At 35.4% G+C, this 16063-nt stretch overlaps 1 protein-coding gene across 2 annotated transcripts in view; it reads left to right on the plus strand.

Moving 5' to 3' along the window:
* LOC106699803 (potassium voltage-gated channel subfamily D member 3-like) overlaps positions 1-16063 on the plus strand; it is a 93603-nt gene that overhangs the window by 60996 nt on the left and 16544 nt on the right. For both annotated transcript variants that reach the window (XM_023324473.1, XM_023324474.1), the window contains exon 3: positions 12923-13085. In XM_023324473.1, coding sequence (XP_023180241.1) covers positions 12923-13085 — 163 coding nt within the window. The remainder of the gene's footprint in view (positions 1-12922; positions 13086-16063) is intronic.

The raw sequence follows: 16063 nt of genomic DNA on the forward strand, positions 1-16063 counted from the left end.
TGAATGAAATGATAAAAGGACATAACCACAATTATGATGTTTCACACAGAAATTATTTAAAATATTGGCACACTCATGCATTAGCTTTTTATTAAAATATTGAGTCTTTGCAAGAATTTAATGAGTTTTACTCCATGTTTCATCATGAAATATTTCTAACTTTCAGAATTTTCATCATTAGGGTCTTCTTAGCATGTTTGCTATTCCCTGTAGTCGTGTGATGTAGCTTACATTCTATTCACCATAAGGAAGATTGTGATTTGGAGCACAGCCATATGAATGATATAGGAAAAGAAGCTCATTATTTTTAGAGAGGTTTAGCATGGTTAGTGCTTTGTTATGGTGGTATTTTGTTTAATCACAGTCTGAAAAATTAGATATAAATCCTTTTACATGGCTCACCAATAATATGCTATTGTTTCTGAATGTTCTGCTGCAAATGTCACTGCATCTCTGCAGCAGATTGGCACACACAAAAAACAAATATGAATTTCCTGTCACATCCTCAGGATGGTATGCTTCATTACTTCTGATGATTGTGTAGCTGAAATTGTCAATGAAACGCATCTGAAAGAATGGAGAGACTCTATGAAGAAGCATGCGCAACCATGACTGGAAAGAGGTACAGAACAGAGAAGGATGATTCAGAGTTAGGCTCCATCTGGGAGGAGCGGAAATTGGAAATGCATGTACTTTTTGTGTCCTTTAAATGTTCCTTTACTACTCGAGTCAGCAGAGGGAAATGGAAAGCTTGTCACATTCTGGTTCTGCTTGAGGTCTCCTCATGTTAAAAGGAAGTTCTCTTTACCGCCAACGTATTTAGAATAAAAGTTTGGAGAAAATTTTGACCAGCGTCCATCCACTGGTTTCTTTTGCAATTGTGAGAGACGTATAGATGCTTTTAAAAGCATTCACTATCTTTCATTCCATCACCAATGTGACCTAAGTAGTGTATAACTGGACTAGAAGGAAATGCATGAATGGTCTTCAAAACAAAAATCATATCAATTTAAATCAGAAAAGTATATGTAACTATTTATATAGTTACATATAACTAAAAGTAACCTTTTAGTTACTTTCATTTGATTTTGTCCCGTTGGATCTCCCTGAATTTGTCTTCATCTATCTTCCTTTTAACTTTGACCAAACTGCTGAAGAATTACATTTCCATATCATGAAACTGCCATTCCTGTTCTTCCCTGTACAGATGGTCTATTACCTCCTTTCAAAAAGACCTGCTTTGATATTTTTCACCTTATCTGATCTTCCCAGTTGAGATATGAATTGCTGCAGCTTCTCCAGAGTTATCACGAGCCACCTAGCTTCCTTTCTGGTTCAAGCTCTGTCTGCCACATCTGTTTTTGAAGGTTAAAATAACTCTGTCATACGTTTTCCATTTTCAGATAATGAATTGAACAGAGCCTCATCAGATGTTCAGAGCTGGGAGATGGTTTTGTAACCTAACTGTCCTTCAAACCTCTCTAAATAGGTGAACTATTTGCTATGTAGGTGGCATCTGAAGGTAGTTGATTGCAAAAGGATTTAGTGGTATTTTTATTTACAAATGTTGGAAAGCAAGTACTGCAATGGACTGGCGACTGGGTGTACCAATGGAGATAGGCACCAGCCTCCCTACAACTCTGCAAGTGCAATTTTGGAGCATAATAATTTTGTTGATTTACTGAGTTTATTCCCACAAACAGGCCTTATTTTTGTGGCTGAGCCCATGCATAACAATGTCTTACCAGGTGGATCCAGAGCCAGAAGAGGGCCAGGCTGGACTCACTGGCAGAAACTGTGGGTCATCCTGGTGTGTAGTGGAACGAATTGATTTCAAAACAAACTTCTGGGATGAGCTTGTAAGCCGGTGAGAAAAGACACTGAAATTGTCTCCTGCAGAGGCTGCTGACATCAAGGTTAAGCACTCTGATATGGAACAGTTGGAAACCATTGTTGCTGGAGCACAACTGCAACCATTTTGAGTGAAAAACAACATAATTAGACAAGAGGGAAGACAAACAGGAGGTGTTCTGTGAGCATTTGGAGCTGCTACTATAGGTTTGAGACCAGTCTATTGCTGAGAATCACTCTTTAAAAAAAAACTGATCAGGCATGAAAAGTTGGCTTTAATGATCAGGGCCCTACTTGTCAAAAAAACTATATTCAGCTGTCTTTTTTTACTCTTTGACCTTTTTGGTGATACAGAATTTCCTCTCCACTGCGTTCTTGACACAATGAGAATCTTGACAGATAAAACCAATTCAGTAGTGACTTCTGAGCTTCTTAAAAGCTTCTACCTGCCCAGACAAGAGTTTTCTCTGACTTTCTATTTTTAAGATGTTTTTTTGGCATAAAGCTCCACTGAATAAGCTGTATAATCGCTAGACTTACAAGCCTCCTGTTTTCGCACCCCTTAAACTGAAGAGAGGGGGGATTAAAACAAACACAGCCTTCTGTCCTCGCTTTGTAAATATTTGCAAGATAAATTATAGGCGGTTGATCAAATCCTCTTTCCAATGGGATTTTCATGCAAATGATGCAAATCATCATTACTTACATAAAGCAGTTAAGTAGACCAAAAATGTATGAGATCTTGCAACTTCTCTTTCAATTACTTACTCAAACTGAAAAAAGTCAGTTAAATATTACACTATAAAGTATAAAGTTTTGTTCAAAAACCACACCATTTTGGTTTGACTTTTTTCCTGTTATCTTTTCTAATCGTCTTTATAATAAAACATAAATTGTTAATTAATATTAAAGCACTAAGACAAAAAATAATTTTCAAGGTTTGCTAGTGCAACCTAATGATAGAGAAAAAAGACTGCAACATATAAACAAACTACAGTAAACAGACAATTAAAAAGTCAAGTTACTTTAGAAATGTAGTTTATTATGTGTAACCATAGTTATATTTGTCCCACTAACATTTAAAGACTATTTGCCAACAGATTAAATGGTTCAGTAAGATTAACCATTTAATCTGTTGGCAAATGTAAAGCAAGCAAATAATTATGCTAAAACATTAGAATATATGCTTCTGTTTATTAATTGAAGGGACTGAAATCTTTATGCATTTCTATGACTTCATGTGATAGAAATGCATCAAGTGCATTTCTATTACCCTCCCTACACCAAACCAAAGGGACACCTCCTATATTCTTTGAGGAAAATTTTGATATAGCAGAAAGGTTGTATGCTTCAAGCAGCAGTGACTCAGAAAACTGAAGTTTTATTATGAAGCGACGGAGATGTGACCACAGGGTTAGTTGTTATTGTTGCCGAGCCTGACTCCAGGCTGCAAGATGATGAGACAAATGATTCCATAGTTTGCTCTCTCTTCTCTGTCAGCTGATGAAAGATGACATTCTCTAGGATGTCTCCCTGGCTTTTTCTCTGTAATATTGTTTGACATTTCTTATGCCTTAAAATGTGTCACACATCATTATGGCTGTGATTTTAGGAAATGCAATATGTTTCTCTTTGCAGCAACATGATTTTCAAATAAATAACATTGCAGAAATGTTTTTGTGCAGTGAAACAAACCACATGATTATTTTTTGTGATTGAATTAGTTCCAGCACAAAATGATTATCACCTCTTGCTCTTTTAAGGTCCATCCCCTCATTAACAGAGTTGATAACCTGCTCTGTGAAACATTGTTGCACAATGCTAATCAAAAGTCCAGTTCTTCAGATATTGAAACATATATATATACTGCTCAAAAAAATAAAGGGAACACTTTAAGTGTTAAACACCTGTTTAAGTGTTCCCTTTATTTTTTTGAGCAGTGTATATATATATATATATATATATATATACATATATATATATATATATATACAGTATATATACATGTGTAGGGGTGCGTGTGTGTATTTTTTTTCTTAATAGTTATTGATGTTTTCATTTAAATATACTGATGAAGAGAAATTATCTGACTCTGAATATTCCAACATATTCTCAGATGTAATATCTCAGATATAATTTCTAAAAGCACAGCTTTCAGATGTTAATGGTGTTCTGTAGCAGTGACTTTACTTATTACTGGTTGTGTTTGCCAGACAAAGACATAGAAAGTGTTAAAGGTGAAGTGGGTGCAATATACCTGGTATTTTGGTTAATTACTTGTGCAAATGTGGAATATCTACCATGATAATAACACACCATGCCATTCTGTTGCATGAGCAAAGTGTTTTAGTGTTGCACCAATAACTTCTCTCCCAAATGTGTTGTTCACAGTCCTAATGCTTAACGATCCCTAACGCAGCTGGTAGAACAATGGAGACTGTGATTAAAATACAGACTTAATCCATAAATTTGATATATCCATAGCAAAATTAGATATTATTCTGCCATGAGCAAATGATAATGGCAGAATAACCGAAAGCTACCTCAGATCTGATTTATTATAACTGTGTCCATATTGTAATCTTACTGCAGTTTTAGGATTGTCATATTTTGCTATCTTGGATTATGAGGTGTAGACAAACTTGGCAGCTGTTATATCTATGGAGATCTTTTATCTCCATAGGTACACACTTGGGGATAGAGAAACAACACAGTATTGATTTTGACAGTTAAAAGTCTAACATTTTGCACCTCCTGAGACTATGAGCTGCTGTCCCAGTATGCAAAGAGAGAATTTAAAATGTTATTTGCCATTCGTGTAAATGCATTTTAATGTTTTTATTTATCTATATCTTCTATTTCCTCAAAACTCATTGCATGTTAAACACAAATTGTGTTAGTATGGTATTCATTTGCTTAGAACCTTCTACACTATTTATGTAGTCATTCAACAAAACTCAAAGCTGAAATTAGCATGAGAATGTATTTAAATTTGCATCTACACATAATGGTAGAGATTAACTCCGAGAAAAAGTGACAACTGCAAGGTGAAATGTCATAAAGTTATAAAGTTTCTCACACAGTAGTGTAATTAATAGAGAAGGATGTTAGGAGGGAGCATCTCCTAACAGTTATTGGATTTCCCTTATTGTTTGTTAACCTTTTCTAATTAGTATACAGATAAGCTGTATAAATAGGACAGATAAAAAACAGATGTTCAGTGAAATGTCAAGAGAACTGTTAAATAGTGCACTGACATGAACACAGCAACATAGCTGGAGAGGAGAAAGAAATGAAAGGAAAATAACAAAAGGCACTGACCAAACACCTAACAAGTTTGAACACCGTATTCATTCAGTCATGCTTTTCTGTTTTTGTCTTATGCTTGTTTTTCTGTTAATTAAATAAATCTTTGCTCCTTATTCCACATCAATGGGAGCAACCTGGTCCTGAAAGGAATGAGTTCAGTATCAAATAAAACAAACTCGGTGCCATGGAATCACAATAATCAGACTTGATAATTAAATTCAGATTTATTGGAGACAGACTTAAGCACATGTGAGTCAAGACTGCTAAATTGAATTACTGCTGCAATTCAGAACACATAAACCTGTGATCACGATACCAACCATAGGACACAACAGGAGTTTCACTTTAGATTATTTATCATTCATTGGCTTGACTCAAGCTGTCGTTTTTAATTTATTTTATTTGTTTATTTTTTGTAAAAATGTATTCCATTTAATATAAAGCTATGCAAAGTTTTACTTTACTTGAAAAAATACTGTGTGATATGTATGTTTGTACTTAAAGTCTCTTGTTTGTGCTTTTGTTTATGACTCACTTGAAAACTTTACAGGCTCAAAAACAACAAAAAAATGTTTGTTGGGTCACAATATAAAAAATCAAACAAGAGCAGAGAGTACCTGCAAAAAGAGACAGAACGTCATGCCAACTTATTACATGAAGCAATTTCAAAAAATCACAATTACGTTTATCGTACACGATAATGACACAAAACCTTCTGAAAGAGAAGTGTTGAATTATTATTACTTATTTTTATTTATACTTTTGGGGCAAATCTAAATGTAAATTAAGATTTATTTTCTTTATACTAAAAGAGTCTGCACAAGGTTAGATTTTGATGGAGAAAAGCAAAGGGCAAAAACCTACCATACATATTGCCCTTGGACCACATTTGCATATGTTATTATTCATGAGTGCTTTCATTACAAAGGTCTCTGTTGTCCATCTGTTGCAATTCATTATAAACTAACAGGCCACAAATAGGTAACAGTTTATAACATTTTCTCAAGTGTTTTTGATCAAGCATTGGCTGTTTGATGAAATAGAAATTATACTTTTCCCATGAATTTGAAATCAGTTTTAGCGATTTATACACATGCTCTGTACATTTGCAAAGCTTCATGCCTCGTTAAGTTTGGTCACATACACATGTTTGGTGTTTGGTACTGCAAGTCTGCAAAATGTTGTTATTGTGCTTACATAATCTGCCTTGAACCTTTGTGGCCTGCAATGTGATGCTTGAATCATTGTTGATTGACGTCATTGTAGATTCAATTGTGGAGTTTGGAGAATGCCAGTCCTCTCTAAAAGGTACTTGAACATTTGGTCAAACAATACAAGCCAGCTCATTGAAAACACTAAAAGGCTTGCTGACCAATGGTAACTATTAGTTTTGGAACAAATCCAAAGTATTTGGATAGGATTTTGTTTGTTATCTGCTGTGTATGTGTCTCATTCAGAGAGAAAATCGCCTTAAAATTTTCTCTATCTATTGTACTTCTTTTAAAATACAGAGGTACTAGATTTTTTATATCTACGAAAGCTCCTGATCGGCATATTCTAAGATTTTTGTATTCATCCTATGACAATATTTTAAAGGTATTAATATATCAGAAGCTTTTAGACTTTCCATCTGAAACTAGCAGTGGGATAACGTTCTACTCCTAGATTAAATCTAACTCTAAACGGCAGTAAAGCAGTAGCTACATAAAAAAGATGGATGCTTCAACATATAGTGTTTGCTTTATTATGTGTAACTATTGGAGGTTACTGATAATGCACTCTTTCCTTTTTTAACAAAATATTGAGGTCATTGTTAATTTTTATATTTAGTTTAAGCATCTAATCAATTTGATAATTTAATTTCAAATTGGAAATATAGCAATATATTTTTTTGATGTCTGTCAATGTATTTGATTGTGATGTTAAATTCTGAATACTAATTACTCCCAAAATAATAAAAAAAACAATGTTTTTAACTACTAATAAAATTGTACTTGACTAAGAATTAATCTGCTAAGGCATTTTCTCCTTATAATTTATTGTGGATGCAGTATTTTACATTTTGTGGCAGATTTGGACTTACTTTATAAAAGCTGAGCCCAGATCTTCTCAATATTATATATTTAAATATTTAATCATTTTATTCTGTTTAATTAAATTTTAAGTTATGCAACCCAACATGGAAGAAAGATTGTTTATCAAATGAACATATGTGACCCATGTTCAGAAATAAATATTTTTATTTTCTTTCCAATCTTGTCAATGACACATTACGATGAGAATACAAAGTCTGACTGAACTCCACATTAAGTATTAAAAGCTTTGCTTCTCTGGGACACAGAAATGTCCCCTTACTGAGAGTTGGGATGGTTGGACATCCCCATCATGTCTATGTTTGCATATACATTTTTTAACAAATCAAGCATCTGGAACTTGTTTCCAAAAATCAACTAGACATTTGCAGATACACAATTTTCTAATATCTCGTCTGAATTTTTTTTTCACGATATGACTTTAAAAATACATCCACAGGGATGGCTGAAATTAACTCAAATGTTAATTTCAGGCACATTAAAAAACAATTATCCCTGATGCTAACAAATCTATGTAAACTTGAATTTGAAGAAAGTTAAATAATAAATGTTTAAAAAAATGTTTTTTTGCAAGTTTCTAAGCATTTAGCAAATATAATTAAGTTTGGTAATTTTACCTCACATAAAATAAGAGAATTTTGGTCCCATTTACATCCAGATAGTGAGAAGAAAAAGGTATTTGGTGTGTGTAAAATTTGGTTTCAACTGTATGTTTAAATATAAGAAAAAAACTAAGAGCAGCGTTGCAGACAAAAGCCTAACTTGTGTTAAAGTTATTTGTTACTCCCTCAGTTTTGTCATTTTCTGACCTCCTTTTTAATTCTCATTGGTGAACCTTAAACTAATCTGCTCCTCTAACTAGAAAGTGAAAAAGAGTACTTGGTTGACCGTCTTGTCCTGGGGGACTGCAGGTGTGCAGAAGTTGTAGAGCTGATTTTCAGACATACTGTCTGACCTTTGTTTATTCTAAGGAAAGGAAGCAGGGGATGGGGTGATAACAACGAAAACCAGAGGGGGAATGAAGGAAAACAGGGGTGAAATGGGATTAAACAGAAAAGAAACAGCAAGAAACAATCTGATGTCTGTTATTACACTGAAAGGCATATGAGAGATGTGGGATATGAGTTTGTGTGACCTGCTGCCACTGGAAAGAAAGCACCATCCATCATAACCTGTGTGAGCTCCTGTTAAAATTAGAGGCCGGGCTACATCAGCAGGGGACAGCTAACACGAAGGGCAAACTAACCTGCCACTGAGGGCTGCTGAAAGTGGTCTAAACTACTGAGAGTTTATTTTAAAAAAGGATAAATAAAACAAGTTAAATTAAGGTTCAATGTTGCTGAGAGGATGATGTATGAGAGAGACAACCAGCTTTGAAAAGTCTGTAAACTGTAAGTGTGAATATTTGTTAACCTTTATTTTACCCTACAAAAACACACAGAGCATGCATTGTATTTTTCAACTATCTGCTTTATATTCATTCCCGTGTGCAGACATGCTGCAAAGTAACGCCAACATCCTCTCCTGTGACACAGTTCTTACAGCTTTCCTTTGCTCAGCTGTGGTTTGCCCACTTTAAACAAAACAACAATTTCAGTTATGATGTCTTAGATATAGTTTTACATTTTACACTTCACAAAAATTAGTGTATATGTTGTCACTTACCCATTTTGCAGACATTGCCTCTGAGACAGCTTTTTTAATTTCCAACGAAAACCCTGTAAGCTATTAAAACAAAGACATAAGTTGATGTATCTGATTACGGTAGTCCTTATGGCATACTCTGATTTTTTTTAGTGTATGCTTTTGAAAGATTTATCATGTCGCAATCCAGCACTACACCCCGGGTAATACTTGAGTGATGGTCTGCCTTTGTCTTTTTGTCCCCAGGGTAAATGTTGTCGATTTCATGGATTTAATGTCAAACATTTAGTAGTATGTAGTTTTAGAACTTATTTTGGAATTATACAACTGAAGGATAAACTGGATAAAATAAAAACATAATATTGTTATGTTCCAGTTAGGTCAATGGCAGAATCTTCCAGTGGCTTCTATGAAGCTGACAGAAGGCAGAACTCGCATCCAGGAGCAGCGAATATGTCCAAGCATAAAGACATTCAAGCTTACGACTAAATCATTACATTTTTATCGCTTTGAACACATTTGTTCATTAGACCACCTGAAATGGTAATCCTATTTTATGCAGCAAGTTTTAAAATATTTCTCGTTAAATAAAGCAGTGTGATTTAAACTGCAGTACTACCACTTTTACCTCATTAATTTGAGCTAATGCTTTTAAGGTTCAGTTTTTACCAAAGTTAGCAGCACTCAGCTACTAATGTGTTGTTCTCCCAATTTTAATTCAACATGATTGGCTACAGACACATGAATGGCAGATATTTTGCAGCAAAGTTGTTTCATTGTTAACTGAAACATATTTATTTAGTAATATAAAGTATGAATTATTTTCTGGAGAGATAAATTGCAGCATAACATTTTTTAACACTCCCAAAATATGAACTGACAAAACGGGGAGAAAAAATGTTAATAGGAAAATTGTAGAGATTCTAACATCCCTGACGAAGTTAGAACCTTCATGGATGGAAGGTGCATGGAGAGGGTCAAAGGTGAAAACTCCAGCATCACTCAAAGTACTAGGAAACAACTTTATTTGAAGACCAACTTTATTTGTTTCAGCTTGTGGCAATAAGATTGTTTCCTCATATTTTGAGCGTTGCTCAATTCTTCACCCTGACTGAATTACTATAGAATTGAAATTGAAACTCTTGTGCTAAACTAATGAAGATATAGATCTTTCCTCAGATTCCATGGAGATTATAACTCATAATGTAGTTAAAGCATTTTTATTTTGAAGAATTAAAATAATATATCAGGTTATCTGAATAAAATGCTTGAAAATCTGTGATATTGAATGTGATATTGTGCTCGTGTTTTGTTTGCATTGTGAGTTTGTTTCTTGTTTCCAGAAGGGAGACAGACTGTGACCATATTACTTGAGCATAATAATCTCCTATTTAAAAAACATGCATATGTTGGTGCAAACTGTACAACCCAGAAATGATACATCTGCAAAATGTCTTTCAGAGCTCAAATGCAGCTTTAAACGGAGTACTGACTTCGAGCGAATAGAACATGGAGCAGCATTTCCACTCATTTCTGCTCACGAGCATCAATCTGTCGTCCAAATACAGGACAAGATGATTTTCATCAAGGTGACTATGTATTCTGTGGAGGAGCAGAACTTACTGTTGTTTTTTAGTTCTGTCTTGACTAACGTGTCAGGAGTATTTGTCTGAAAAGGTCAAAACCTGTGCAAAATAATACATATGTTTTACCATACTAGGGTTCAACATGTCTTTTTTTTTCTTTGTAGTGTATTTAGTTGTGGTAGAAGCTTTGTTTAGCGCATGATGTCCAAGACAAATTTTCCTCATGGGGACAATAAGCTATACATTTATGATCTATCTATCATAAACCTGAGGATTTTGTTTGTTAGTCTCACAGTTAAAATTACACATATAGATAAAAAAAAGAAATATTTCTGTTTATATATATATGATCTGTGAATGTGTTACATATTTCAATGGTCTGTAGGGTTTTGTTATGACAAATAGGTCAGAAAAGTACTGGGGATAGACCTTCAAAATCGAAACCGTCTCAAACTCATAAACTGTTTTGCATTCCTGCCCATGAGTGCAGTCTCATAACTTATGATTCAAATTAGAATTTGTTCTCAGAAAACCCCACTGCATTAGGTGCTGGGATAATTCAGCCTTTGTAGTCTGAAATGAAAATGTGGAGCGGGAAATTGTGTTCGCAGTGTAATTGTGTGGTGGCATGTTTTATGCAAATTTGGCAACAAGAAAACAGTAAACTTAGATTTTAACTGAAAGATAAAAAATGTTGATAAAAGTTATTTTTATATTAAAAAGATGTGATAAGATTCCAGGGCCACCAGTGGCTTCGGTGTTTGTGTCTGTGATGGTATTATCAGGTATTATGCATTTAATCTTCAACATGGCTGCCTGTCTGGAAATTGATAGAAATTGATGGATTGAGGTTGCATTTTCTGTTACTGCTGCTTTCGTTGTTCCTTTCTTGTACCTCTGATGAGGAGAAACAGCATGAATTTCTGTTATCTGCATTAGCAGAGACAGAGCCCACTATGTGAGGATGTGTTGCCCCTGCACTGTAATACTGCTTTTTATATCAGCTTAGATACAAAGAGTTTTCTGATTCCTCATCATTTCTGTGTTCAGAGAAAAAGACACACAGTATAATCACTTCTGTCTGTGAGAAGGAGGGATGGAAAGACACCGAATTTGTATGAAGCCATAAATCTATAGGATTGTGAAAACATATTCCATGCTCTTTTGTCTTTGCTTTTTTTGTCACACTTAAGAAAAACATCCAAACAAACCAACTTAGCCCTAAGTGGAAAAAAAAAACTTATATTAAACCTATCTAACAACACAAATTAGACTAAAACAATTCAAAAAGCAACCTGTTATGACCAGAACTAAACAAATTAAAAAACATAAAAAAGTACTCAAATCCAGACTGAAAAGGGTTACAAACTCATTTCTTTGAGGCTTTGAAACTCCTGCAAAGAACAGCAAGAGCCATTATCCACAAGTGGAGAAAATGTGGAACATAGTTGAACCCTCCCAGGGGTGGTAGGCCTACCAGAATTACTCCAGTTCCTCCATGACTCATACTTGAGGTCACCAAATAACCCATAGCAACATCTACTGCACTGCAAGCCTCACTTACCTTAGTTAAGGTCAGCGCCTGGTCTCCTTTTATTTGTTCAACAATAAGAACGAAGCTGAGTAGAAATGTCATCAATGGGAGAGTTCTATGGTGAAATAAACCCTGACCAAAAGAAACGGCCTGTTTTTCATTTGCATACAAACATTTTGGGAAATTTTTCTTTTATTTTTGAGGAGACTAAAGCATAATCTTTCTCAAAGAGTCTGTCCCATCTCATCTGGTATAAAACTAACATAGCATTTCAGTATAAGAACATCATAAAAACAGCGGTCAAAATGGTGGTGTAGATCTAGGTCTAGAGACAGACAGACAGACAGACAGATAGAAATTCTGCTCTACTAGAAATCTTGAAGGATAATATCTGAATTTTTGTTTTTGACTCTTCTGCTTAAACCCATTTGTGTTGAGCAGAAGAAGAATGATCATCAACAAAAGTGGAGTGGTCTAGTCAAATTCCAGACTTAAATCCAACTGAGGTGCTGTAATGTTACCATAAGTGGGCTGATCATGATCAACAACTCTCCATGTGGCTGCTTTAAAAGATTTCTGTAAACAAGAGTCGTCCAAACATTTCAATGTAAAATACTTATTTATTATTGTAAATGCTTGATGGCAATTGTTGCTGCCACGGGTGGCAAAACCAGTTATTAGTTAGGGGCAATTGCTTTTTCACCTTTGCCCAAGTTTGTTTGGAAGGATTTTTTTTCTTTTACTCAATTAAATCTACATGTGACATTTACTTAATTTATCTTTGTGCAACAATAAAATTTATTGGTTAACTGATAAACAAAAACAGAAGTAATCTGAGAGGGACAAAACACTTCCTTCACATCTTTGTACATGCTTTAAATTGAATTCTTCTCATTTCCCTTTAGCTACGGAGACATGGTCCCGAAGACAATTGCTGGAAAGATCTTTGGCTCCATCTGCTCCCTGAGCGGCGTGCTGGTGATTGCTCTTCCCGTCCCTGTCATCGTGTCCAACTTTAGCCGCATCTACCACCAGAACCAGCGGGCAGACAAACGTCGAGCTCAGAAGGTGAAGCTTACTGTCTTTAAAAATTGTACGCAGGCATGTTACCTAATTTGAAGGGAAGGCAGGTTGTGAATTTTAGAAAGCCTAAAGGATCGGGATGAAATATCTACTGAGCTCATAAGATTAAATGGAAGATTGAGATTTTTTTTTGTATAAACATTGTGTCTTTAAAAACAAATCACAAACGTCAGTACTTCAGAATAATTCAGTATTGTCTGTACAACTTCAGTGACTGCAAATTAGTTTGTTGCTTGTCACATGGAAACTAATTTAAAAGCCTTACACATGTATAATTCCTTTCTTTCAGACACATAGACAGATGCACACTTTAGTTCGAAGTGCTAAATATTACTCAGCCACTCACCACAGTTCCCCTGTAGGCTTGACCTTTCCACAAGGCTAGATAAGAGTGCTATTAAGTTGGGGAGCGGCCACTGGTAGCTAATTGACAAGAGGAATGTCTGATTTGTATCCACATTAATGAATGTTCTGATTTGAACCTCTTCAAACATAATGCACTGACCTCTCCTACATCTCAGTAATGTGAAGGTGAACTGAGCCTGTGGTTCCCAACAGGGTAATTTATTGGTTCTTTAGCATAGAAATTGAAATGGTATATGAATGCCACAACATGTTTTTAATTATATATTTCTGATAATTACAGTCAGTAAGTGATACATTCCATTAATTGACAGAGGAGATTCTAATAAATAAACGTTCACTTCATCTTGCTCTTTTTCAAACAGAAAAGTAGCAGTAAGATTATTATTTTGTTCTCGGTTAAGTATGCACATGTTTACTCTTATCCTACAGGTTACTTGTTTTCCACTAGTTAGAAATAAAAAAAATACATGGGTAAATAAATAAGGCTCAACTCAAAGTATAATTCATCTCACTGGCAGCGAAGATGAAGGGAAGAGATCAGAAAACACACAAATGTTAATATTTTTCAAATTCATGAACACAAATATTTCATATTTGTTTTCTGTAATAACTATAAGCAATGTTTATTGACAAGCAAAATAAGAGCAAGGTAGTGCACTCCTCTATCCAGGTTAAATTATTGTACAATATATCACCCTGAGCAGTGAGCAATGTTCTACACAGATCCCCAATGTATTCCCTCATGCTGCTGGTGAAGGCCTTGGGGCTGAGATTGATGAAGGAGGACCAGCATGGGCGCTTCTAGACAGGGGCCAGTGTCCCTGTAACAACTGGTGATGGCCCCTGTACTGAAGATATAATACTAAATCAATTTCCTATGAATATATGTTCCAGCAGAGAAATTGAAAATAATTGGTCACACGGACATTCTGAATTTAACAGTGTTTTTAGCAATGAATTAAGTCAGGGGTGTCCAAAGTCGGTCATGGAGGGCCGGCAGCCTGCATGTTTTAGTTCTCTCCCTGGTTTAACGCACCTGCCTCAAATGATGGCTTGTTAGAAGACCTAAAGGTTGTTGGTACCACCAGGGAGAGAACTAAAACGTGCAGGATGCCGGCCCTCCAGGACCGACTTTGGACACCACTGAATTAAGTAGTTGCACTTTGAGCTTCAGTTCAGTTATGATCACAGTTTTCATCTGCTAAATCATTAGTCTACAACTAGCTCTTTGGCTCACTTGACATGTTAAACAATGTAATATTGCCCCTTTTATTTTTCTTGTCTTTATTTGTTTTGTTTGACTTTATTTTCCCTCTAGAGCACTGAGAAAAACATGAAGCATGAGTCACTCATCTGGAGTGCTCTCTGTTTTCTGTTGTGACCGTGTACTTATCTGGTAAATGCTCACAACTTCAAAATGTTAACAGGTCACTAACAAATTTCTAGGTTTTTATAAGCTGCTTTTATTCACACATGAGCAAACACTCCCCTCCCATGTCATCTGTATTTTGTCTGCGTCACGATTTAAAGAAACAGACTGAGGACAGAAAAGAGGGAGGGGGGGAGAGCTAACTCTGTTTGTCTTTTTCTCTGTCCTCCATTTCTACAGCTCTCCTGGTCTTTCCATCCTCTCTAAGTTTAATTTTTCTTCATTCTTTTATAACAACTCTACTTCAGGCACCTTTTACAATTATGTACTCGTCTAGAAATTTTACTTCACAAAAAGCTCTTTTCACATACAGTAGTAATTGTTGTCTTTCTTTCAGAAAATTTCAAATTGAGCTTAATGACAGTGATTGTCTGCTAACTGTGACAGTGCGTGATTTAGTGCACAGCATATTATCCTTTCTTCATATTTAGCAGCCTCCTGAGGACCTAACTGCCCATGAAAACAAACCCTGATATTTGGTCTTAATTTACCAATAAGTAAAAAGATCTTGCAGAAAGGCTTCTTCTTTTATTCATGCATAAATCAGTCGTGCAGCACTCACCATCAGAGTGATGGTGAGTGTCGAAGCAGTAAATGGATTGAGGTCACGCTCCTAATGGGACAGCAAAGTCAAGTGGAGCTACACTGCAACCTGGCAGGTTGTTGAGCAGGAGAAAAAAAAATAATAATAAAAAGACAGGAGACGTGAGGGCAAACCGAGAAGACTACAGGATAAAGAAAGGAAGAGGAAGGAAGTTGAAAAAGAGCAAAAAACAGAGAGGACAAAGAAATCACACAAAGTATGACGGTGAGCCATTAGACTGGCTCAAGAGAAGAGAAAATAGAGTAGTTCTAAGTAAGAGGTCAGCATTTCCAAAGGCAGCAGTCTAGATGCCTGACTTCAGGTCTGCGATTGGTGATAATGGAGCTGAAAGTTCAGGCTTTTTCTGTTCGGTCAACCAAATCAAGTATTATCACCTAAATCGACATACAGAATCTCACCTTTAGCAGATTGTATACTGATTTATGTAAAATAACCTTTTCAGCCATGAATATCTTCATGATCAATCAATCATGTGGCATTTATACTCAGAGACAGAAAAACAACTTAAAGCATACATTTAAATTATGCTAGTATGGTTGTCTGGTGAGAGAGGCTGCCTTTTTA

The sequence above is a fragment of the Xiphophorus maculatus genome, chromosome 20 (assembly GCF_002775205.1).
Source record: "Xiphophorus maculatus strain JP 163 A chromosome 20, X_maculatus-5.0-male, whole genome shotgun sequence".
NCBI classification, from domain to species: Eukaryota; Metazoa; Chordata; class Actinopteri; order Cyprinodontiformes; family Poeciliidae; genus Xiphophorus; species Xiphophorus maculatus.